This window comes from Convolutriloba macropyga, chromosome 1, assembly GCF_964194025.1.
Source record: "Convolutriloba macropyga chromosome 1, txConMacr16.3, whole genome shotgun sequence".
NCBI lineage: Eukaryota > Metazoa > Xenacoelomorpha > Acoela > Convolutidae > Convolutriloba > Convolutriloba macropyga.
Window position 1 is genome coordinate 47,874,215 of NC_134468.1, and position 26,846 is coordinate 47,901,060.

The following is a 26,846-nucleotide window of genomic DNA, read 5'->3' on the forward strand; positions in this document are numbered from 1 at the left end:
GATTTATGTTGAAGCACCATATAGCTAGTTTTTGAGCGCGAAATTTGACAACGTATAGAGTACTTTTTTCGTATACCACCTAGGTCAAAAATTCTTTGACCCTCAGACTGTACTCGGACAGTGACACTCCTCCTTAGACCCTCAATTCATTTGAATAAGTCCTTGACTAGGTTCAAAAGCGATTTATGTTGAAACACCATATAGCTAGTTTTTGAGCGCGAAATTTGACAACGTATAGAGTACTTTTTTCGTATACCACCTAAGTCAAAAATTCTTTGCCCCTCAGACTGTACTCGGACAGTGACACTCCTCCTTAGACCCTCAATTCATTTGAATAAGTCCTTGACTAGGTTCAAAAGCGATTTATGTTGAAACAACATATAGCTAGTTTTTGAGCGCGAAATTTGACAACGTATAGAGTACTTTTTTCGTATACCACCTAGGTCAAAAATACTTTGCCCCTCAGACTGTACTCGGACAGTGACACTCCTCCTTAGACCCTCAATTCATTTGAATAAGTCCTTGACTAGGTTCAAAAGCGATTTATGTTGAAACACCATATAGCTAGTTTTTGAGCGCGAAATTTGACAACGTATAGGGTACTTTTTTCGTATACCACCTAGGTCAAAAATTCTTTGCCCCTCAGACTGTACTCGGACAGTGACACTCCTCCTTAGACCCTCAATTCATTTGAATAAGTCCTTGACTAGGTTCAAAAGCGATTTATGTTGAAACACCATATAGCTAGTTTTTGAGCGCAAAATTTGACAACGTATAGAGTACTTTTTTCGTATACCACCTAGGTCAAAAATTCTTTGCCCCTCAGACTGTACTTGGACAGTGACACTCCTCCTTAGACCCTCAATTCATTTGAATAAGTCCTTGACTAGGTTCAAAAGCGATTTATGTTGAAGCACCATATAGCTAGTTTTTGAGCGCGAAATTTGACAACGTATAGAGTACTTTTTTCGTATACCACCTAGGTCAAAAATTCTTTGCCCCTCAGACTGTACTCGGACAGTTACACTCCTCCTTAGGCCCTCATTTCATTTGAATAAGTCCTTGACTAGGTTCAAAAGCGATTTATGTTGAAACACCATATAGCTAGTTTTTGAGCGCGAAATTTGACAACGTATAGAGTACTTTCTTCGTATACCACCTAGGTCAAAAATTCTTTGCCCCTCAGACTGTACTCGGACAGTGACACTCCTCCTTAGACCCTCAATTCATTTGAATAAGTCCTTGACTAGGTCCAAAAGCGATTTATGTTGAAACACCATATAGCTAGTTTTTGAGCGCGAAATTTGACAACGTATAGAGTACTTTTTTCGTATACCACCTAGGTCAAAAATTCTTTGCCCCTCAGACTGTACTCGGACAGTGACATTCCTCCTTAGACCCTCAATTCATTTGAATAAGTCCTTGACTAGGTTCAAAAGCGATTTATGTTGAAACACCATATATCTAGTTTTTGAGCGCGAAATTTGACAACGTATAGAGTACTTTTTTTTGTATACCACCTAGGTCAAAAATTCTTTGCCCCTCAGACTGTACTCGGACAGTGACACTCCTCCTTAGACCCTCAATTCATTTGAATAAGTCCTTGACTAGGTTCAAAAGCGATTTATGTTGAAACACCATATAGCTAGTTTTTCAGCGCGAAATTTGACAACGTATAGAGTACTTTTTTCGTATACCACCTAGGTCAAAAATTCTTTGCCCCTCAGACTGTACTCGGACAGTGACACTCCTCCTTAGACCCTCAATTCATTTGAATAAGTCCTCTACTAGGTTCAAAAGCGATTTATGTTGAAACACCATATAGCTAGTTTTTGAGCGCGAAATTTGACAACGTATAGAGTACTTTTTTCGTATACCACCTAGGTCAAAAATTCTTTGCCCCTCAGACTGTACTCGGACAGTGACACTCCTCCTTAGACCCTCAATTCATTTGAATAAGTCCTTGACTAGGTTCAAAAGCGATTTATGTTGAAACACCATATAGCTAGTTTTTGAGAGCGAAATTTGACAACGTATAGAGTACTTTTTTCGTATACCACCTAGGTCAAAAATTCTTTGCCCTAAGACTGTACTCGGACAGTGACACTCCTCCTTAGACCCTCAATTCATTTGAATAAGTCCTTGACTAGGTTCAAAAGCGATTTATTTTGAAACACCATATAGCTAGTTTTTGAGCGCGAAATTTGACAACGTATAGAGTACTTTTTTCGTATACCACCTAGGTCAAAAATTCTTTGCCCCTCAGACTGTACTCGGACAGTGACACTCCTCCTTAGAACCTCAATTCATTTGAATAAGTCCTTGACTAGGTTCAAAAGCGATTTATGTTGAAACACCATATATCTAGTTTTTGAGCGCGAAATTTGACAACGTATAGAGTACTTTTTTCGTATACCACCTAGGTCAAAAATTCTTTGCCCCTCAGACTGTACTCGGGCAGTGACACTCCTCCTTAGACCCTCAATTCATTTGAATAAGTCCTTGACTAGGTTCAAAAGCGATTTATGTTGAAACACCATATAGCTAGTTTTTGAGCGCGAAATTTGACAACGTACAGAGTACTTTTTTCGTATACCACCTAGGTCAAAAATTCTTTGCCCCTCAGACTGTACTCGGACAGTGACACTCCTCCTTAGACCATCAATTCATTTGAATAAGTCCTTGACTAGGTTCAAAAGCGATTTATGTTGAAACACCATATAGCTAGTTTTTGAGCGCGAAATTTGACAACGTATAGAGTACCTTTTTCATATACCACCTAGGTCAAAAATTCTTTGTCCCTCAGACTGTACTCGGACAGTGAAACTCCTCCTTAGACTCTCAATTCATTTGAATAAGTCCTTGACTAGGTTCAAAAGCGATTTATGTTGAAACACCATATAGCTAGTTTTTGAGCGCGAAATTTGACAACGTATAGAGTACTTTTTTCGCATACCACCTAGGTCAAAAATTCTTTGCCCCTCAGACTGTACTCGGACAGTGACACTCCTCCTTAGACCCTCAATTCATTTGAATAAGTCCTTGACTAGGTTCAAAAGCGATTTATGTTGAAACACCATATATCTAGTTTTTGAGCGCGAAATTTGACAACGTACAGAGTACTTTTTTCGTATACCACCTAGGTCAAAAATTCTTTGCCCCTCAGACTGTACTCGGACAGTGACACTCCTCCTTAGACCCTCAATTCATTTGAATAAGTCCTTGACTAGGTTCAAAAGCGATTTATGTTGAAACACCATATAGCTAGTTTTTGAGCGCGAAATTTGACAACGTATAGAGTACTTTTTTCGTATACCACCTAAGTCAAAAATTCTTTGCCCCTAAGACGGTACTCGGACAGTGACACTCCTCCTTAGACCCTCAATTCATTTGAATAAGTCCTTGACTAGGTTCAAAAGCGATTTATGTTGAAACACCATATAGCTAGTTTTTGAGCGCGAAATTTGACAACGTACAGAGTACTTTTTTTGTATACCACCTAGGTCAAAAATTCTTTGCCCCTCAGACTGTACTCGGACAGTGACACTCCTCCTTAGACCCTCAATTCATTTGAATAAGTCCTTGACTAGGTTCAAAAGCGATTTATGTTGAAACACCATATAGCTAGTTTTTGAGCGCGAAATTTGACAACGTATAGAGTACTTTTTTCGTATACCACCTAGGTCAAAAATTCTTTGCCCCTCAGACTGTACTCGGACAGTGACACTCCTCCTTAGACCCTCAATTCATTTGAATAAGTCCTTGACTAGGTTCAAAAGCGATTTATGTTGAAACACCATATATCTAGTTTTTGAGCGCGAAATTTGACAACGTACAGAGTACTTTTTTCGTATACCACCTAGGTCAAAAATTCTTTGCCCCTAAGACTGTACTCGGACAGTGACACTCCTCCTTAGACCCTCAATTCATTTGAATAAGTCCTTGACTAGGTTCAAAAGCGATTTATGTTGAAACACCATATAGCTAGTTTTTGAGCGCGAAATTTGACAAGGTATAGAGTACTTTTTTCGTATACCACCTAGGTCCAAAAAGTCTTTGCCCCTCAGACTGTACTCGGACAGTGACACTCCTCCTTAGACCCTCAATTCATTGGAATAAGTCCTTGACTAGGTTCAAAAGCGATTTATGTTGAAACACCATATAGCTAGTTTTTGAGCGCGAAATTTGACAACGTATAGAGTACCTTTTTCGTTTACCACCTAGATCAAAAGTTCTTTGCCCCTCAGACTGTACTCGGACAGTGACACTCCTCCTTAGACCCTCAATTCATTTGAATAAGTCCTTGACTAGCTTCAAAAGCGATTTATGTTGAAACACCATATAGCTAGTTTTTGAGCGCGAAATTTGACAACGTATAGAGTACTTTTTTCGTAATCACCTAGGTCAAAAATTCTTTGCCCCTCAGACTGTACTCGGACAGTGACACTCCTCCTTAGACCCTCAATTCATTTGAATAAGTCCTTGACTAGGTTCAAAAGCGATTTATGTTGAAACACCATATAGCTAGTTTTTGAGCGCGAAATTTGACAACGTATAGATTACTTTTTTCGTATACCACCTAGGTCAAAAGTTCTTTGCCCCTCAGACTGTACTCGGACAGTGACACTCCTCCTTAGACCCTCAATTCATTTGAATAAGTCCTTGACTAGGTTCAAAAGCGATTTATGTTGTAACACCATATAGCTAGTTTTTGAGCGCGAAATTTGACAACGTATAGAGTACTTTTTTCGTATACCACCTAGGTCAAAAATTCTTTGACCCTCAGACTGTACTCGGACAGTGACACTCCTCCTTAGACCCTCAATTCATTTGAATAAGGCCTTGACTAGGTTCAAAAGCGATTTATGTTGAAACACCATATAGCCAGTTTTTGAGCGCGAAATTTGACAACGTATAGAGTACTTTTTTCGTATACCACCAAGGTCAAAAATTCTTTGCCCCTCAGACTGTACTCGGACAGTGACGCTCCTCCTTAGACCCTCAATTCATTTGAATAAGTCCTTGACTAGGTTCAAAAGCGATTTATGTTGAAACACCATATAGCTAGTTTTTGAGCGCGAAATTTGACAACGTATAGAGTACTTTTTTCGTATACCACCTAGGTCAAAAATTCTTTGCCCCTCAGACTGTACTCGGACAGTGACACTCCTCCTTAGACCCTCAATTCATTTGAATAAGTCCTTGACTAGGTTCAAAAGCGATTTATGTTGAAACACCATATAGCTAGTTTTTGAGCGCGAAATTTGACAACGTATAGAGTACTTTTTTCGTATACCACCTAGGTCAAAAATTCTTTGCCCCTCAGACTGTACTCGGACAGTTACACTCCTCCTTAGACCCTCAATTCATTTGAATAAGTCCTTGACTAGGTTCAAAAGCGATTTATGTTGAAACACCATATAGCTAGTTTTTGAGCGCGAAATTTGACAACGTATAGAGTACTTTTTTCGTATACCAGCTAGGTCAAAAATTCTTTGCCCCTCAGACTGTACTCGGACAGTGACACTCCTCCTTAGACCCTCAATTCATTTGAATAAGTCCTTGACTAGGTTCAAAAGCGATTTATGTTGAAACACCATATAGCTAGTTTTTGAGCGCGAAATTTGACAACGTATAGAGTACTTTTTTCGTATACCACCTAGGTCAAAAATTCTTTGCCCCTCAGACTTTACTCGGACAGTGACACTCCTCCTTAGACCCTCAATTCATTTGAATAAGTCCTTGACTAGGTTCAAAAGCAATTTATGTTGAAACACCATATAGCTAGTTTTTGAGCGCGAAATTTGACAACGTATAGAGTACTTTTTTCGTATACCACCTAGGTCAAAAGTTCTTTGCCCCTCAGACTGTACTCGGACAGTGACACTCCTCCTTAGACCCTCAATTCATTTGAATAAGTCCTTGACTAGGTTCAAAAGCGATTTATGTTGAAACACGATATAGCTAGTTTTTGAGCGCGAAATTTGACAACGTATAGAGTACTTTTTTCGTATACCACCTAGGTCAAAAATTTTTTGCCCCTCAGACTGTACTCGGACAGTGACACTCCTCCTTAGACCCTCAATTAATTTGAATAAGTCCTTGACTAGGTTCAAAAGCGATTTATGTTGAAACACCATATAGCTAGTTTTTGAGCGCGAAATTTGACAACGTATAGAGTACTTTTTTCGTATACCACCTAGGTCAAAAATTCTTTGACCCTCAGACTGTACTCGGACAGTGACACTCCTCCTTAGACCCTCAATTCATTTGAATAAGTCCTTGACTAGGTTCAAAAGCGATTTATGTTGAAACACCATATAGCTAGTTTTTGAGCGCGAAATTTGACAACGTATAGAGTACTTTTTTCGTATACCACCTAGGTCAAAAATTCTTTGCCCCTCAGACTGTACTCGGACAGTGACACTCCTCCTTAGACCCTCAATTCATTTGAATAAGTCCTTGACTAGGTTCAAAAGCGATTTATGTTGAAACACCATATAGCTAGATTTTGAGCGCGAAATTTGACAACGTATAGAGTACTTTTTTCGTATACCACCTAGGTCAAAAATTCTTTGCCCCTCAGACTGTACTCGGACAGTTACACTCCTCCTTAGACCCTCAATTCATTTGAATAAGTCCTTGACTAGGTTCAAAAGCGATTTATGTTGAAACACCATATAGCTAGTTTTTGAGCGCGAAATTTGACAACGTATAGAGTACTTTTTTCGTATACCAGCTAGGTCAAAAATTCTTTGCCCCTCAGACTGTACTCGGACAGTGACACTCCTCCTTAGACCCTCAATTCATTTGAATAAGTCCTTGACTAGGTTCAAAAGCGATTTATGTTGAAACACCATATAGCTAGTTTTTGAGCGCGAAATTTGACAACGTATAGAGTACTTTTTTCGTATACCACCTAGGTCAAAAATTCTTTGCCCCTCAGACTTTACTCGGACAGTGACACTCCTCCTTAGACCCTCAATTCATTTGAATAAGTCCTTGACTAGGTTCAAAAGCAATTTATGTTGAAACACCATATAGCTAGTTTTTGAGCGCGAAATTTGACAACGTATAGAGTACTTTTTTCGTATACCACCTAGGTCAAAAGTTCTTTGCCCCTCAGACTGTACTCGGACAGTGACACTCCTCCTTAGACCCTCAATTCATTTGAATAAGTCCTTGACTAGGTTCAAAAGCGATTTATGTTGAAACACGATATAGCTAGTTTTTGAGCGCGAAATTTGACAACGTATAGAGTACTTTTTTCGTATACCACCTAGGTCAAAAATTTTTTGCCCCTCAGACTGTACTCGGACAGTGACACTCCTCCTTAGACCCTCAATTAATTTGAATAAGTCCTTGACTAGGTTCAAAAGCGATTTATGTTGAAACACCATATAGCTAGTTTTTGAGCGCGAAATTTGACAACGTATAGAGTACTTTTTTCGTATACCACCTAGGTCAAAAATTCTTTGACCCTCAGACTGTACTCGGACAGTGACACTCCTCCTTAGACCCTCAATTCATTTGAATAAGTCCTTGACTAGGTTCAAAAGCGATTTATGTTGAAACACCATATAGCTAGTTTTTGAGCGCGAAATTTGACAACGTATAGAGTACTTTTTTCGTATACCACCTAGGTCAAAAATTCTTTGCCCCTCAGACTGTACTCGGACAGTGACACTCCTCCTTAGACCCTCAATTCATTTGAATAAGTCCTTGACTAGGTTCAAAAGCGATTTATGTTGAAACACCATATAGCTAGTTTTTGAGCGCGAAATTTGACAACGTATAGAGTACTTTTTTCGTATACCACCTAGGTCAAAAATTCTTTGCCCCTCAGACTGTACTCGGACAGTGACACTCCTCCTTAGACCCTCAATTCATTTGAATAAGTCCTTGACTAGGTTCAAAAGCGATTTATGTTGAAACACCATATAGCTAGTTTTTGAGCGCGAAATTTGACAACGTATAGAGTACTTTTTTCGTATACCACCTAGGTCAAAAATTCTTTGCCCCTCAGACTGTACTCGGACAGTGACACTCCTCCTTAGACCCTCAATTCATTTGAATAAGTCCTTGACTAGGTTCAAAAGCGATTTATGTTGAAACACCATATAGCTAGTTTTTGAGCGCGAAATTTGACAACGTATAGAGTACTTTTTTCGTATACCACCTAGGTCAAAAATTCTTTGCCCCTCAGACTGTACTCGGACAGTGACACTCCTCCTTAGACCCTCAACTCATTTCAATAAGTCCTTGACTAGGTTCAAAAGCGATTTATGTTGAAACACCATATAGCTAGTTTTTGAGCGCGAAATTTGACAACGTATAGAGTACTTTTTTCGTATACCACCTAGGTCAAAAGTTCTTTGCCCCTCAGACTATACTCGGACAGTGACACTCCTCCTTAGACCCTCAATTCATTTGAATAAGTCTTTGACTAGGTTCAAAAGCGATTTATGTTGAAACACGATATAGCTAGTTTTTGAGCGCGAAATTTGACAACGTATAGAGTACTTTTTTCGTATACCACCTAGGTCAAAAATTCTTTGCCCCTCAGACTGTACTCGGACAGTGACACTCCTCCTTAGACCCTCAATTCATTTGAATAAGTCCTTGACTAGGTTCAAAAGCGATTGATGTTGAAACACCATATAGCTAGTTTTTGAGCGCGAAATTTGACAACGTAGAGTACATTTTTCGTATACCACCTAGGTCAAAAATTCTTTGCCCCTCAGACTGTGCTCGGACAGTGACACTCCTCCTTAGACCCTCAATTCATTTGAATAAGTGCTTGACTAGGTTCAAAAGCGATTTATGTTGAAACACCATATAGCTAGTTTTTGAGCGCGAAATTTGACAACGTATAGAGCACTTTTTTCGTATACCACCTAGGTCAAAAATTTTTTGCCCCTCAGACTGTACTCGGACAGTGACACTCCTCCTTAGACCCTCAATTCATTTGAATAAGTCCTTGACTAGGTTCAAAAGCGATTTATGTTGAAACACCATATAGCTAGTTTTTGAGCGCGAAATTTGACAACGTATAGAGTACTTTTTTCGTATACCACCTAGGTCAAAAATTCTTTGCCCCTCAGACTGTACTCGGACAGTGACACTCCTCCTTAGACCCTCAACTCATTTCAATAAGTCCTTGACTAGGTTCAAAAGCGATTTATGTTGAAACACCATATAGCTAGTTTTTGAGCGCGAAATTTGACAACGTATAGAGTACTTTTTTCGTATACCACCTAGGTCAAAAGTTCTTTGCCCCTCAGACTATACTCGGACAGTGACACTCCTCCTTAGACCCTCAATTCATTTGAATAAGTCTTTGACTAGGTTCAAAAGCGATTTATGTTGAAACACGATATAGCTAGTTTTTGAGCGCGAAATTTGACAACGTATAGAGTACTTTTTTCGTATACCACCTAGGTCAAAAATTCTTTGCCCCTCAGACTGTACTCGGACAGTGACACTCCTCCTTAGACCCTCAATTCATTTGAATAAGTCCTTGACTAGGTTCAAAAGCGATTGATGTTGAAACACCATATAGCTAGTTTTTGAGCGCGAAATTTGACAACGTAGAGTACATTTTTCGTATACCACCTAGGTCAAAAATTCTTTGCCCCTCAGACTGTGCTCGGACAGTGACACTCCTCCTTAGACCCTCAATTCATTTGAATAAGTGCTTGACTAGGTTCAAAAGCGATTTATGTTGAAACACCATATAGCTAGTTTTTGAGCGCGAAATTTGACAACGTATAGAGCACTTTTTTCGTATACCACCTAGGTCAAAAATTTTTTGCCCCTCAGACTGTACTCGGACAGTGACACTCCTCCTTAGACCCTCAATTCATTTGAATAAGTCCTTGACTAGGTTCAAAAGCGATTTATGTTGAAACACCATATAGCTAGTTTTTGAGCGCGAAATTTGACAACGTATACAGTACTTTTTTCGTATACCACCTAGGTCAAAAATTCTTTGCCCCTCAGACTGTACTCGGACAGTGACACTCCTCCTTAGACCCTCAATTCATTTGAATAAGTCCTTGACTAGGTTCAAAAGCGATTTATGTTGAAACACCATATAGCTAGTTTTTGAGCGCGAAATTTGACAACGTATAGAGTACTTTTTTCGTATACCACCTAGGTCAAAAATTCTTTGCCCCTCAGACTGTACTCGGACAGTGACACTCCTCCTTAGACCCTCAATTCATTTGAATAAGTGCTTGACTAGGTTCAAAAGCGATTTATGTTGAAACACCATATAGCTAGTTTTTGAGCGCGAAATTTGACAACGTATAGAGTACTTTTTTCGTATACCACCTAGGTCAAAAATTCTTTGCCCCTCAGACTGTACTTGGACAGTGACACTCCTCCTTAGACCCTCAATTCATTTGAATAAGTCCTTGACTAGGTTCAAAAGCGATTTATGTTGAAACACCATATAGCTAGTTTTTGAGCGCGAAATTTGACAACGTATAGAGTACTTTTTTCGTATACCACCTAGGTCAAAAATTCTTTGCCCCTCAGACTGTACTCGAACAGTGACACTCCTCCTTAGACCCTCAATTCATTTGAATAAGTGCTTGACTAGGTTCAAAAGCGATTTATGTTGAAACACCATATAGCTAGTTTTTGAGCGCGAAATTTGACAACGTATAGAGTACTTTTTTCGTATACCACCTAGGTCAAAAATTCTTTGCCCCTCAGACTGTACTCGGACAGTGACACTCCTCCTTAGACCCTCAATTCATTTGAATAAGTCCTTGACTAGGTTCAAAAGCGATTTATGTTGAAACACCATATAGCTAGTTTTTGAGCGCGAAATTTGACAACGTATAGAGTACTTTTTCGTATACCACCTAGGTCAAAAATTCTTTGCCCCTCAGACTGTACTCGGACAGTGACACTCCTCCTTAGACCCTCAATTCATTTGAATAAGTCCTTGACTAGGTTCAAAAGCGATTTATGTTGAAACACCATATAGCTAGTTTTTGAGCGCGAAATTTGACAACGTATAGAGTACTTTTTTCGTATACCACCTAGGTCAAAAATTCTTTGCCCCTCAGACTGTACTCGGACAGTGACACTCCTCCTTAGAACCTCAATTCATTTGAATAAGTCCTTGACTAGGTTCAAAAGCGATTTATGTTGAAACACCATATAGCTAGTTATTGAGCGCGAAATTTGACAACGTATAGAGTACTTTTTTCGTATACCACCTAGGTCAAAAGTTCTTTGCCCCTCAGACTGTACTCGGACAGTGACACTCCTCCTTAGACCCTCAATTCATTTGAATAAGTCCTTGACTAGGTTCAAAAGCGATTTATGTTGAAACACGATATAGCTAGTTTTTGAGCGCGAAATTTGACAACGTATAGAGTACTTTTTTCGTATACCACCTAGGTCAAAAATTCTTTGCCCCTCAGACTGTACTCGGACAGTGAAACTCCTCCTTAGACTCTCAATTCATTTGAATAAGTCCTTGACTAGGTTCAAAAGCGATTTATGTTGAAACACCATATAGCTGGTTTTTGAGCGCGAAATTTGACAACGTATAGAGTACTTTTTTCGTATACCACCTAGGTCAAAAATTCTTTGCCCCTCAGACTGTACTCGGACAGTGACACTCCTCCTTAGACCCTCAATTCATTTGAATAAGTCCTTGACTAGGTTCAAAAGCGATTTATGTTGAAACACCATATAGCTAGTTTTTGAGCGCGAAATTTGACAACGTATAGAGTACTTTTTTCGTATACCACCTAGGTCAAAAATTCTTTGCCCCTCAGACTGTACTTGGACAGTGACACTCCTCCTTAGACCCTCAATTCATTTGAATAAGTCCTTGACTAGGTTCAAAAGCGATTGATGTTGAAACACCATACAGCTAGTTTTTGAGCGCGAAATTTGACAACGTATAGAGTACTTTTTTCGTATACCACCTAGGTCAAAAATTCTTTGCCCCTCAGACTGTACTCGGACAGTGACACTCCTCCTTAGACCCTCAATTCATTAGAATAAGTCCTTGACTAGGTTCAAAAGCGATTTATGTTGAAACACCATATAGCTAGTTTTTGAGCGCGAAATTTGACAACGTATAGAGTACTTTTTCGTATACCACCTAGGTCAAAAATTCTTTGCCCCTCAGACTGTACTCGGACAGTGACACTCCTCCTTAGACCCTCAATTCATTTGAATAAGTCCTTGACTAGGTTCAAAAGCGATTTATGTTGAAACACCATATAGCTAGTTTTTGAGCGCGAAATTTGACAACGTATAGAGTACTTTTTTCGTATACCACCTAGGTCAAAAATTCTTTGCCCCTCAGACTGTACTCGGACAGTGACACTCCTCCTTAGACCCTCAATTCATTTGAATAAGTCCTTGACTAGGTTCAAAAGCGATTTATGTTGAACCACCATATAGCTAGTTTTTGAGCGCGAAATTTGACAACGTATAGAGTACTTTTTTCGTATACCACCTAGGTCAAAAATTCTTTGCCCCTCAGACTGTACTCGGACAGTAACACTCCTCCTTAGACCCTCAATTCATTTGAATAAGTGCTTGACTAGGTTCAAAAGCGATTTATGTTGAAACATCATATAGCTAGTTTTTGAGCGCGAAATTTGACAACGTATAGAGTACTTTTTTCGTATACCACCTAGGTCAAAAATTCTTTGCCCCTCAGACTGTACTCGGACAGTGACACTCCTCCTTAGACCCTCAATTCATTTGAATAAGTCCTTGACTAGGTTCAAAAGCGATTTATGTTGAAACACCATATAGCTAGTTTTTGAGCGCGAAATTTGACAACGTATAGAGTACTTTTTTCGTATACCACCTAGGTCAAAAATTCTTTGCCCCTCAGACTGTACTCGGACAGTGACACTCCTCCTTAGACCCTCAATTCATTTGAATAAGTGCTTGACTAGGTTCAAAAGCGATTTATGTTGAAACACCATATAGCTAGTTTTTGAGCGCGAAATTTGACAACGTATAGAGTACTTTTTTCGTATACCACCTAGGTCAAAAATTCGTTGCCCCTCAGACTGTACTCGGACAGTGACACTCCTCCTTAGACCCTCAATTCATTTGAATAAGTCCTTGACTAGGTTCAAAAGCGATTTATTTTGAAACACCATATAGCTAGTTTTTGAGCGCGAAATTTGACAACGTATAGAGTACTTTTTCGTATACCACCTAGGTCAAAAATTCTTTGCCCCTCAGACTGTACTCGGACAGTGACACTCCTCCTTAGACCCTCAATTCATTTGAATAAGTCCTTGACTAGGTTCAAAAGCGATTTATGTTGAAACACCATATAGCTAGTTTTTGAGCGCGAAATTTGACAACGTATAGAGTACTTTTTTCGCATACCACCTAGGTCAAAAATTCTTTGCCCCTCAGACTGTACTCGGACAGTGACACTCCTCCTTAGAACCTCAATTCATTTGAATAAGTCCTTGACTAGGTTCAAAAGCGATTTATGTTGAAACACCATATAGCTAGTTTTTGAGCGCGAAATTTGACAACGTATAGAGTACTTTTTTCGTATACCACCTAGGTCAAAAATTCTTTGCCCCTCAGACTGTACTCGAACAGTGACACTCCTCCTTAGACCCTCAATTCATTTGAATAAGTCCTTGACTAGGTTCAAAAGCGATTTATGTTGAAACACCATATAGCTAGTTTTTGAGCGCGAAATTTGACAACGTATAGAGTACTTTTTCGTATACCACCTAGGTCAAAAATTCTTTGCCCCTCAGACTGTACTCGGACAGTGACACTCCTCCTTAGACCCTCAATTCATTTGAATAAGTCCTTGACTAGGTTCAAAAGCGATTTATGTTGAAACACCATATAGCTAGTTTTTGAGCGCGAAATTTGACAACGTATAGAGTACTTTTTTCGTATACCACCTAGGTCAAAAATTCTTTGCCCCTCAGACTGTACTCGGACAGTGACACTCCTCCTTAGAACCTCAATTCATTTGAATAAGTCCTTGACTAGGTTCAAAAGCGATTTATGTTGAAACACCATATAGCTAGTTATTGAGCGCGAAATTTGACAACGTATAGAGTACTTTTTTCGTATACCACCTAGGTCAAAAGTTCTTTGCCCCTCAGACTGTACTCGGACAGTGACACTCCTCCTTAGACCCTCAATTCATTTGAATAAGTCCTTGACTAGGTTCAAAAGCGATTTATGTTGAAACACGATATAGCTAGTTTTTGAGCGCGAAATTTGACAACGTATAGAGTACTTTTTTCGTGTACCACCTAGGTCAAAAATTCTTTGCCCCTCAGACTGTACTTGGACAGTGACACTCCTCCTTAGACCCTCAATTCATTTGAATAAGTCCTTGACTAGGTTCAAAAGCGATTTATGTTGAAACACCATATAGCTAGTTTTTGAGCGCGAAATTTGACAACGTATAGAGTACTTTTTTCGTATACCACCTAGGTCAAAATTTCGTTGCCCTTCAGACTGTACTCGGACAGTGACACTCCTCCTTAGACTCTCAATTCATTTGAATAAGTCCTTGACTAGGTTCAAAAGCGATTTATGTTGAAACACCATATAGCTGGTTTTTGAGCGCGAAATTTGACAACGTATAGAGTACTTTTTTCGTATACCACCTAGGTCAAAAATTCTTTGCCCCTCAGACTGTACTCGGACAGTGACACTCCTCCTTAGACCCTCAATTCATTTGAATAAGTCCTTGACTAGGTTCAAAAGCGATTTATGTTGAAACACCATATAGCTAGATTTTGAGCGCGAAATTTGACAACGTATAGAGTACTTTTTTCGTATACCACCTAGGTCAAAAATTTTTTGCCCCTCAGACTGTACTTGGACAGTGACACTCCTCCTTAGACCCTCAATTCATTTGAATAAGTCCTTGACTAGGTTCAAAAGCGATTGATGTTGAAACACCATACAGCTAGTTTTTGAGCGCGAAATTTGACAACGTATAGAGTACTTTTTTCGTATACCACCTAGGTCAAAAATTCTTTGCCCCTCAGACTGTACTCGGACAGTGACACTCCTCCTTAGACACTCAATTCATTAGAATAAGTCCTTGACTAGGTTCAAAAGCGATTTATGTTGAAACACCATATAGCTAGTTTTTGAGCGCGAAATTTGACAACGTATAGAGTACTTTTTTCGTATACCACCTAGGTCAAAAATTCTTTGCCCCTCAGACTGTACTCGGACAGTGACACTCCTCCTTAGACCCTCAATTCATTTGAATAAGTCCTTGACTAGGTTCAAAAGCGATTTATGTTGAAACACCATATAGCTAGTTTTTGAGCGCGAAATTTGACAACGTATAGAGTACTTTTTTCGTATACCACCTAGGTCAAAAATTCTTTGCCCCTCAGACTGTACTCGGACAGTGACACTCCTCCTTAGACCCTCAATTCATTTGAATAAGTCCTTGACTAGGTTCAAAAGCGATTTATGTTGAACCACCATATAGCTAGTTTTTGAGCGCGAAATTTGACAACGTATAGAGTACTTTTTTCGTATACCACCTAGGTCAAAAATTCTTTGCCCCTCAGACTGTACTCGGACAGTGACACTCCTCCTTAGACCCTCAATTCATTTGAATAAGTGCTTGACTAGGTTCAAAAGCGATTTATGTTGAAACACCATATAGCTAGTTTTTGAGCGCGAAATTTGACAACGTATAGAGTACTTTTTCCGTATACCACCTAGGTCAAATATTCTTTGCCCCTCAGACTGTACTCGGACAGTGACACTCCTCCTTAGACCGTCAATTCATTTGAATAAGTCCTTGACTAGGTTCAAAAGCGATTTATGTTGAAACACCATATAGCTAGTTTTTGAGCGCGAAATTTGACAACGTATAGAGTACTTTTTTCGTATACCACCTAGGTCAAAAATTCTTTGCCCCTCAGACTGTACTCGGACAGTGACACTCCTCCTTAGACCCTCAATTCATTTGAATAAGTCCTTGACTAGGTTCAAAAGCGATTTATGTTGAAACACCATATAGCTAGTTTTTGAGCGCGAAATTTGACAACGTATAGAGTACTTTTTTCGTATACCACCTAGGTCAAAAATTCTTTGCCCCTCAGACTGTACTCGGACAGTGACACTCCTCCTTAGACCCTCAATTCATTTGAATAAGTCCTTGACTAGGTTCAAAAGCGATTTATGTTGAAACGCCATATAGCTAGTTTTTGAGCGCGAAATTTGACAACCTATAGAGTACTTTTTTCGTATACCACCTAGGTCAAAATTTCTTTGCCCCTCAGACGGTACTCGGACAGTGACACTCCTCCTTAGACCCTCAATTCATTTGAATAAGTCCTTGACTAGGTTCAAAAGCGATTTAAGTTGAAACACCATATAGCTAGTTTTTCAGCGCGAAAATTTGACAACGTATAGAGTACTTTTTTCGTATACCACCTAGGTCAAAAATTCTTTGCCCCTCAGACTGTACTTGGACAGTGACACTCCTCCTTAGACCCTCAATTCATTTGAATAAGTCGTTGACTAGGTTCAAAAGCGATTTATGTTGAAACACCATATAGCTATTTTTTGAGCGCGAAATTTGACAACGTATAGAATACTTTTTTCGTATACCACCTAGGTCAAAATTTCTTTGCCCCTCAGACTGTACTCGGACAGTGACACTCCTCCTTAGACCCTCAATTCATTTGAATAAGTCCTTGACTAGGTTCAAAAGCGATTTATGTTGAAACACCATATAGCTATTTTTTGAGCGCGAAATTTGACAACGTATAGAGTACTTTTTTCGTATACCACCTAGGTCAAAAATTCTTTGCCCCTCAGACTGTACTCGGACAGTGACACTCCTCCTTAGACCCTCAATTCATTTGAATAAGTCCTTGACTAGGTTCAAAAGCGATTTATGTTGAAACACCATATAGCTAGTTTTTGAGCGCGAAATTTGACAACGTATTGAGTACTTTTTTTGTAGGCCACCTAGATCAAAAATTACCTCTCTGTTAGAACCTACCTGGGTTTTGACACTCCTACATAGACCCTCAATTGATTCGAACAAGTCCTTGACTACATTGAAAATCACTTTTTATGAAACTGCTACCACTACACCAGACCGAGCACGACAGCACGAGTAGTGGTTCGTTCCTTCACATTTTTTTTAGTACAAAGCCAAAATAAGCGCGAAGAACATTCTGTGCTCAGCACACTGCAGTGTGAGCTCAACTACTGAAGAACTTTTTTTTGCTATCATCTGAGTGCAACACTTTGCACTCCAACTCAACATAAAAATAGGATTCGAAGCTAAACCATAAAAATAGAGGATTCAAAGATTCGAGGTTTTAACTCACGTTTCACAATCCTTTCGTGTTTCGTGTTGTAATCTGTCACGATGTGAATTAATTTACTTTACAATCAATCTGAAATGAAAATCTGATGAAAGTTGCGAATAGAAACGTGAAACGGACCGGTCACTAAGAAGTCAAAACGACCGTATGTTTCGGGGCCAATTTCTCAAAAACGGCTGAAAGAAAAAATACGCCCATCACAGGAATTAAAGTACGGCTTAAGCCGAGTTGAATTGAACACACAGATTCGAAATCGGTTAACTCTACGACGAGTAATTAGCAAAACTAAGTACGGTACCAAAGTCCCAAATTGACCCAAAACGACTGACGTTTCGCTAAAATACACACTAATTTCTCAATAACGGCTGAACGAAATTACACGAAATTTATAGAAATTAAAGTACGGCTCATGGTGAGTTCAAATCAACAAACGGATCCAAAATCGGTTCACTCTACGAGGAGATATTTTAAAATTAAGGTACCGTACCGATGACCAATATGGGACCCGGTCCGACTGCTGTTTCGCTAAATAAATCATGATTATTTGGGAATGATATACATAAAATATATATGGACACACTCCCTACTAACACAGCAATCTGACACACTAAAATTTACCGTTCAATTCGAACAAATCAAGGTTTAATATAGTACTCAAGGTAGTGTTTCTCTCCTCAGGAGGTCAAACTGGGGCCAAGTTTACTGGCCAATTTCTCGAAAACGGCTGAACAAAAATAAACCCCCTTAATACAGTTTGTAGCACGGCTTGAGATACGCATCATATTAAAAAATGAGCCCAATCGGTACATTCTTCAAGGAGTTATAGCAAATATAAGGCACCGTACCAAATCGACCTAGAGGAGAGATACACCACCTTCAGAGCTAAAATTGAACACCTAAACTTCAGAAAACGCTATATAAATCATACATATTCGGAAACTACATTAGACAGGCAATTTAAGACAGTAATTTTCATACCCGAACTGATAAAATTCAAAGCTTCAAGAAGTGACCGGATGCTGTCAACCGCTTCTAGGGGTAAAATCAAGGGCAACTTTACTGGCCAATTTCTCTGAAACGGCGAAACAAAAATAAACCCCCTTAATACAGTTTGTAGCACTGCTTGAGATACGCATCATATTAAAAAATGAGCCCAATCGGTACATTCTTCAAGGAGTTATAGCAATAATAAGGTACCGTACCAAATGCCCAAAAAAGCGAAGTGACACCTGTTCAGAGCCAAAATTGACTATCTCAACTACATAATATAATATATAAAATATATATGGGGATACTCCCCACTAACTGAGGATTCTAAAACACTAACATTTGTTTGGTAAATCCCGCGTTTTGTTGTACTGAAATTTGGGTCACCCAGAATAGCCCGAAAATTCGACCTATTTCAACTTTGAACATTAATAACTTTTTGATTAGGCCGATTTGTCCAAATACTGCAAGCAAGAGGGGTTCAGTGCCAACAAAATGCGACCACTCCCGTTTGATTTCGTTCAGTACTTTAGAAGATATTAACAAAATACTGTTCTGTACCCCATTTTTTGGGCTAAAATCGAAGCCCAAGATCTCCGGAACCGACGTAAAACAACGTGAAACAGCGTTCCCGGAGCATTTGTGGGTGTAATTCTGGTCCACTTCCACGTTCTAGGTCACGGCAAACCTTCATCGTGAGGTGGGAAAAAATTTCCCACCTCACCATGAAGGTTATGGTGTTTTGTGTGTTTTGACATAAAACAACATCCACAGAAATTTGATGAAATCGTGAAAAAAGAAAAATTGTTGAATTAACCCCTTTATTTGATTTCATTAGCTTCAACAACTTAAATAGTGTCTAGAAAACACAAAACGCAAGCCGAAAAACTTGTTTAATTGCGCAAAACACCACTCAGACATGAAAATTGAGAAGAGATTGGCCAAAATCGAGGTTCGGCGCATACAGGGCTAAAGTTGACCTTCTCAACTCAATAAAACCATATAAAAAATATATATGGAAACACTCCCCACTATCTGAGGAAACTAACGAACCATATATGTATGGTTACTCGGGTATTTTGGGGTACAGAAACTTGTGTGGACATCAAGATGACACAAAAATGCTACTTTTCGCAACTTTGTCCTTGAATAACTTCTAGACCAGGGCGTGCCAGAGTAATTACTACTCATCAAAAGCAAAAGGGGTCTAGTACAGACAAAATGAGCTGTTATAGGGACAATATCGTCAATGCACGACGATACAGTTGTTCAATTAAGCAAAACACAACTCAGCCCAAAATTTGAGTACGGATTCGTTTTTCCGCAATCATCATTGAATAACAGTTCTAAAGAATATTTTTCAGGACTGTCACTAGCCATTTCAGAAAAGACCGTCTTAATAGCAACAGATCAAGCCAATAATCACTCGATTTGGCCAAAAATTCAATGAGAAATTCGAAAAAATACAAAACATTAAGTTCCTTTCTCAATGTGATAAAAACAAGTTCTTTCCTCCAGTTTTCTGATTAAGCCGACGTAAGGAATCTATCAACCCTGCATACAAGGAGAGTTCAGGAACAACAAAATGCGCAAATGGCCCTCCCATTTAGTACTGTACTTTTGGAGAAATCGTCAAACACATGAAGCGTACCTCCGTCTTCTAGACCCCAAATTCTCGCAAAATTATGCAAAACGACTAAAAACGGTACCAATCGGACACTTCAGAACCTAATTAAAGTCCACTGAGTAGTTATTGAACACCCAAGACATCCACTGCGAAGTGGGAAAAAATTCTAGAGGCCAGGTTATTTTGTGTGTTTTGATAAAAAAAAAAAAGACAGAAGACCTCTAACTAGAAATTTTGATTTCGCAAAGAATGAAAAATTGATGATTTCCCAAAAGCTAAGTTTTGGAAAACTTCTGGGACTAAAACAAAGCCAAAACAACACAATTTGCAAGCAACAATAACCAATTTAGATGAAGAACTATATCAGAACTGAAAAACAATTAAAAAATATATTTTTTTAATTTTTAAGGTTTACAGCTTAAAAGCTTTCTGTGCAGGCCAATTTAGACACAAATTCAAGACCGCAGACATTTGATAAACTTACAGTAAAAAATGCGACTATGTTTGGCCAATTTGGCAAAGTAGTTCAGGAAAAATTGTCAGAAACAATAAGCGTGCCCTTAAATATGTAATTTTTTTTTCATTTTTCCAAAATTAAACATTAATATCTTTTTGATTAGGGCAACTTGAGAAACCAATGAACACTGAAAGCAATGAAAATTTAGGGTGAGCAAAATGCAACAATGCCCGTACTATTTGATACAGTAGTTTCGAAGAAATCATAAAACACATGAAGCGAACCCCGATTTCTGGGCTATTAGGAGACCCCCAAATTCTCGCAAAATTATGCAAAACGACTAATAACTGTGCCACTCGGACACTTCTGAACGCAATTCCAGTCAACTTTGTAATTACTGAACACCCAAGATCTCCCCTAAGGAGTGGGAAAAAATTCCCACCTCGCCCTAAAGGCCAGGTTGTTTTGTGTGTTTTGATAAAAAAGACCTCTAACAAGAGTTTCATGATTTCGCAAAGAATGAAAAATTGATGATTTCCCAAAAACTAACTTTCGAAAAACGTAAGAACCCGAAGCAAAGTTTAAATTACACAATTTGTTAGCAACAATAACCAATTAAGAAGAAAAATTACATCAGAACTGAAAAACAATTAAATATATATTTTTTTTAATTTATAAGATTTACAGCTTACTAACGTCCTGAGCAGGCCAATTTAGATACCAAATGAAGACAGCAAACACCGGAAAAACCTACATTTAACAAAACGACACTATGCTTGGCCAAACTGGCAGAGTAGATCAAGAAAAATCGTCAGAAACAATAAGCGAGCCCCAAAAAAATTAAGGTTTACTTCAACTTTTTCAAGTTTAAACTTTAGTAACTTGTTTTTTAGGCCGAGTTGGGAAACCAACTAAACACTGCAAACAAAGTCATTCAGTTTTCATCAAAAAAGACAATGGCCGTTCAATTTGGTACAGTAGTTTTGGAGAAATCGTCAAACACATGAAGCGTAACCGCGAATTTTGGGCTAATGGGAGACACCAACTTCTCAAACAATTGAGCAGAACGGCTAAAAACAGTGCAACGTGGACAATTCTGAACGTAATTCAAGTTCACTTAGTAGTTATGAACACCCAAGACCACTACTGTGGACTGGGAGAAAATTCCCACCTCGCCCTCGAGGCCGGCGTCTTTTGTGTGATTTGACAAAAGATTTGGAACAAGAGTTATTAAAAGCACCATAGAACTGAAATGCCATATTTTTGAAACAGTTTTTTTCTTTCTATGAGATGACTTTAAGATTGGTTGAACGAACTAATATATCATTTTTACAATTAGTTTGTTGCGGTACATTGCAAAGTATCAGAAATAAAAAACTCCGACTGTTGCTTTCTCTTTGTCCCAAAAAGAAGCATTACCTAGCATAAGATCAAAAACGAAGTTAATGTTTGATTTACCAGAAAGCCAAGGTTGTCTTTCTGACATGAAGATTGAACAAAAAATCGAATGAAAGAAGAACAAAAGATGAATTTTCAAAAACACATCGATTTTTTTTAATGAAAACACTTCAAGGACATTAACACTAATAGCTATCAACTGAAGGCATCATGGGTTAATTTAAATCTCCTTAGGAAGATAATTAGACTTCAAATTGATTGGATTTTTTTTTACTACAACAAAAACATGCTAAATTACGGACAGGATCAGTAACAAAAAGTCCCAACTGTTTGTTTCTCTAAAAATAATTTGTTGTAATGAAAGATAAGAGAAATATTGAAATAATTCTGTTTTTATTGGGTAAATTGAACTTTAAAAAGACGGATTTGATTGCCTCGAGTAATTTCTATTTATTTGCCGGAAAGTTGTATGTGAATTCAAAATCTTGCAAGAATCTTGCAAGATTCTTGCAAGATTTCACATTCAAAAGGCGTTGACGAAAAAAGTCATTTATTTTCAGTTTTGCTGATCAAGAATTCTGATATAAGTCATGATATTTGGTTTTCAGTTAGTTTTAGCTACCAAAAACACATAAATATTTTTTGCGGAATTCAAAGTCTTGCAAGATTCTTGCAAGATTCTTGCAAGATTTTGAATCCTGGCTATTTTTTTTTTCATTGAATTAGGCTTCGTAACTTGTTCAGTAAACAAAAACTTGCTTCAAAGATGTTTCCTAAAACACTTGTACCCAGATTTATTTTTTGGCCTTGATTGATATCTTGCAAGATTCTTGCAAGATTTGAATCCGCTCATCACTAGGGCAAATTCTATCCGGACTTTCTCTGTAAGCAGGCTTGTCGGTTTTTTTTAATCTAAATCTATTAAAGTTTTGATGATTATGCGTCGATTGCTATAAAAGTCAAATGAGCAAGCCAAATTTATGTTCATTAAATGTCTCCAAAAACGAAGTTTATCATGTGAAATTGCAATTTGTACGTTAATCTTACAAGTTAGTGTGTTTGTTTGTTTGTTTCAGGGCATGCATTAATGGGATTACTATAACACTGAAAGCCATTTGTGTGCAATACATGTCAGTGGCAGACATGTCAGTGATCAGTCAGACGACACCTGTCTTTGTCTGCATCATAGCTGTCATATTTTTGAAGGAGAAATTGACACTAGTGGACGCAGCCATAATCACACTCTGCTTCCTCGGAGTGTTCCTTGTGCTGCAACCTGATACTTCCATGATTCGCACCAGGCCTGCTTATTTAATCGGGAATTAACGCCTTTCCTTTCCTTTGAAGTTCTAGTTTTAAGTGCGCCAAAAAGCGAAACCCAGAAAGAAAAGAATTCTTGGAAATAGTTCAAGGGCATGTAAGATTTGTGAAAGACATTTTCAATATCATAATAAGGTCAAGTTGTTGCGTTGCGACATATACATGACGCCACTGGCAGTAGGAACAATAAAACGAGAAGAGAAAAGTTGACAGTGGAACGTATTACAAAATACTCTTCTATTATATCTGCTATTATAGCGGCCCTATTATGTTTTAAATACCACTCAAAGACTTTGAATTGTAATGGGGTGCTGTCTTTTTAAGATTCCAAGAGAAGTATTGGAGAATCGTCTTATTAAATCAATTTATTGGAGTGAATTTTAAAGCAGTTAATGAGACGCGTGGAAAAATTTGGAGTGGTCTGAATTTGGGAATTTTGAACAAAATTGAAGAGTGGGGCGAAAAGACTGTGGTTTTTGTTCATATCGTTGTTTTCGAGAACGCAAAATTGAGGTGTGAAATTGTTTTCTGCAAGCGAGCAAAATTTTTGTCCCCGAATTGGTTTTTTAAAGCAATTTGTTAAAATGCTTCTAGGTTTGATATAATATTGTGTTACTTTTAAGCTGTTCTGACAGCGGTTTAATAGTTTCTGGTAATTAAAGTGACTTTTAAATAGTTTGCAATTTTTTTGTAGATTATTTCTTCAATTACAATTTTTTAGTGACTTCCATAGTGATCAAGGAATTCAAATTCTTGCGAAAAGTCTTGCAAGATAATACATCCCTGTTGCGTTGATCTTGCAACATTATTGTAAGATTTGCATTCTTCTTGCAAAAATATTGCAAGACTTTGAATTCTTTTTTACTTACCTGGCTGGATGAGGAAAAGCATGATATTGTTAACATTGTATCGGAAAATTTACCCAAAGTCATAAACTGACATTTTGTTTAGCTGTTTGCAGTATCATTTGGGTTGTTTTTCCCTCCTCCTTTTTAATTCCGAGCTTGGTACCAGCATTGGCGAAGTTACAAATAATGTTATAGGAATACTGATAGGGTATTGTCACGACCAAGCCATGCTGGAGTCAATTTTGATTGACATCCAAAAATAAACTCAGAAAAAAAATATTTAGTCAAAAGAAAAAAAAATAATTTACTGAATGCTGAAATACTTACTTCTGATTGGTCAAATATATATATATATATATATATATATATATATATATATATATACATATATATATATATATATATATATATATATATATTCTTTCCCATTAGAAATCACGTAGAACCTTCCCTTTTACTCTTTAGTTGGTTTCATCAGAGTCAGACCTGATATAACAATAAAGTATATGAATCTCTCTCCACTCTTCTTGTGAAATATAGTTGAGACCAAGTCTAGATAGCAGCATTGGGGCCCGTGCTCTATCCACTAGTACTCCCATCGAAGAGTAACAGACTAGAGTCATAGAACTTTAATTAGTCAGGTAAGCCTTAAGATTACGTGTATTCTTTAGACGACCATAAGACAGTCTCGATAGTTTCCATGAAAATGTAAGCCCAGAACACGTCTTAATGCTGCTATCCAAAAATAAAAATCAAACATAATACAAGAAAGGTATCTGTCAGAAAAAGTACTCAACTGATGTAGAAGCTGATTTTTTGAGCATTTCGAGTTTGATTTGGGTTGTTTTTCTCCCTTCCTTTCTTTTGCATCAAGGAAAGAAAACCGACTATGGCGGGATTAGGAAACATTTGGAATGAATATACCGACATGAGAATTAAATACCAAAACTTGAAAAAGTCTAAATTTGGCTAAAATCGAAATTCCTTTTTATGGCACTTTATTTATTCATTAGTAATTTTGGCACTAAACACACTTTATATGGCTGGCAAAACCGAGTGAACTACAATAATTTCTCGAAATCAACAGATCTCAAAAAGAGAAGACTTTTCAGAGAAGAGTTTTGTAAGTCAAAAAGTAAAGGTCTTTTTCACTGTGCCCGATTTTACCTAACCCATGGTTCTTTCTGAATTAAAAAATGTCTCACAACAAGAATTAACAATTACCAAACGTCAACCGGTGAGAAATTTTCGAGATAAAGAGAATTTCACAAAATACGCTCTAATTTATAGAATTTCTCCTGAAGACGAAATCTTGAAGACGAAATCTAAAATTCTTAATATCCAGCAGAAGAGAATTCGAGTAAAATAAGAAAAAATTTGACACAAATGTTTTTTCATCTACTTATGAAATACATGTGTTGATTGAGATAGTAAGACATATGATTTTGGCCGGAAGAACCTAAAGATGTAAGAAAAGTCAATAATCCCTCCGTTGTGTTGATACACAACGAAACTCCTCTTCGATTTTGTTTACTTTAAATACAAAACTGCTGAATGTTCTCTATGCCTGGAATTTACCTTTTGATGCTTTATAATATTTGAGGGCTGAAATTCTGCTTTAAAACTAATAAAGTAATCTTAGGCGGAAAAAAACTTAGCCAAAGCCAATTCTTTTGTACTTTGGTTTTAAAAAGTTTTTCTTTCACTTAAGTTTTTCTTTCATCCATCCATTCATAAAGCTGGCAAACAAGAGCAAAAATCACTGCAGATAATTATAGACCGTGAACGCTGATGTCAAAATTGGTGCTGTAAGTAGGAGTTATAGGAACAGAAATAAGGAAAATATCTTGCAGTTGTTACTTTCTGATAGAGAAACATATCCTGTAAAACGAGCACTAATTGAATACAAAAAAATGTTAAAACACTATTTGCAGCGTGAGTACACATTCTGATGAGATGAGTATAACGTTATACATTTCGTCGTCATTAGCTAGTAACAAACACACCTTTTTTGAGGATTTACCAGGCTGTGAGAAAAGCCATTGTTTTAAACATTTTTCGTTGCTTTTTGATCCCTTAAGATTGTTTGAATAAAAGTGTATCGCTTGAAGATAAAAAAACCGTTAACATTCGGCAATTTTTTCAAAAAAAGGTTCCTGGATTTGAACCAATATCAATCTATTAACAAAGCAAACTAAAAACCCATTCATGCTTCTATTTATGAGATTTTTTGCGACAACAAAAATTGATGGCAGATTTTTTTGTAAAATTAGTTCGGTGCGGTACTTTGCAAAGTCTCAAACAAATCCGACTGCTGGTTTCCCTATAAAAATTTTACGTGAAAAAATGAGAGAAAGAAAATGGAAGTAACTTTGTCGTTTATTGCGTAAATTGAATTTATAAAGAAAGATTCGGATACCTGAAGATGTTTTTAATTATTTGTCGGAAATTGTGTTGGAAATCAAAATCTTAAAGAGACTTGCAAGATTCTTGAAAATTTTTCACATTCAAAAGATATTTAGAAAAAAAAATCAATTAGAATCAGTTTGCTGATCAAAATTCTGGTAACAGTCAATTCAATTTGTTTTCAGTTAGTTGTAGTTTCCAAAAATACTCAAACAAAATTTGCAGAATTTAAAAACTTGCAAGATTCTTGCAAAATTTTTGCAATTTGTTGAATCCTGGCCAACATTTTTTTATTGATTTCGGTTTTGTGATTTGTTTAATAAAGATTAGATTGCTTCAAAGGTGTTCTCTAAAACGTTAGTAACAAAATTTAATTCTATGCCTCGATTGATATCTTGCAAGATTCTTGCAAGAATCATGCAAGTTTTAACTCATTTTTCAAGATC

General features: G+C 37.6%; 1 protein-coding gene across 2 annotated transcripts in view; it reads left to right on the forward strand.

Annotated features, from left to right (window-relative positions):
• LOC142349619 (solute carrier family 35 member G1-like) overlaps positions 1 to 26,846 on the forward strand; it is a 128,742-nt gene that overhangs the window by 88,014 nt on the left and 13,882 nt on the right. For both annotated transcript variants that reach the window (XM_075401319.1, XM_075401310.1), the window contains one exon: positions 22,903 to 23,143. In XM_075401319.1, the coding sequence (XP_075257434.1) occupies positions 22,903 to 23,143 (241 nt within the window). The remainder of the gene's footprint in view (positions 1 to 22,902; positions 23,144 to 26,846) is intronic.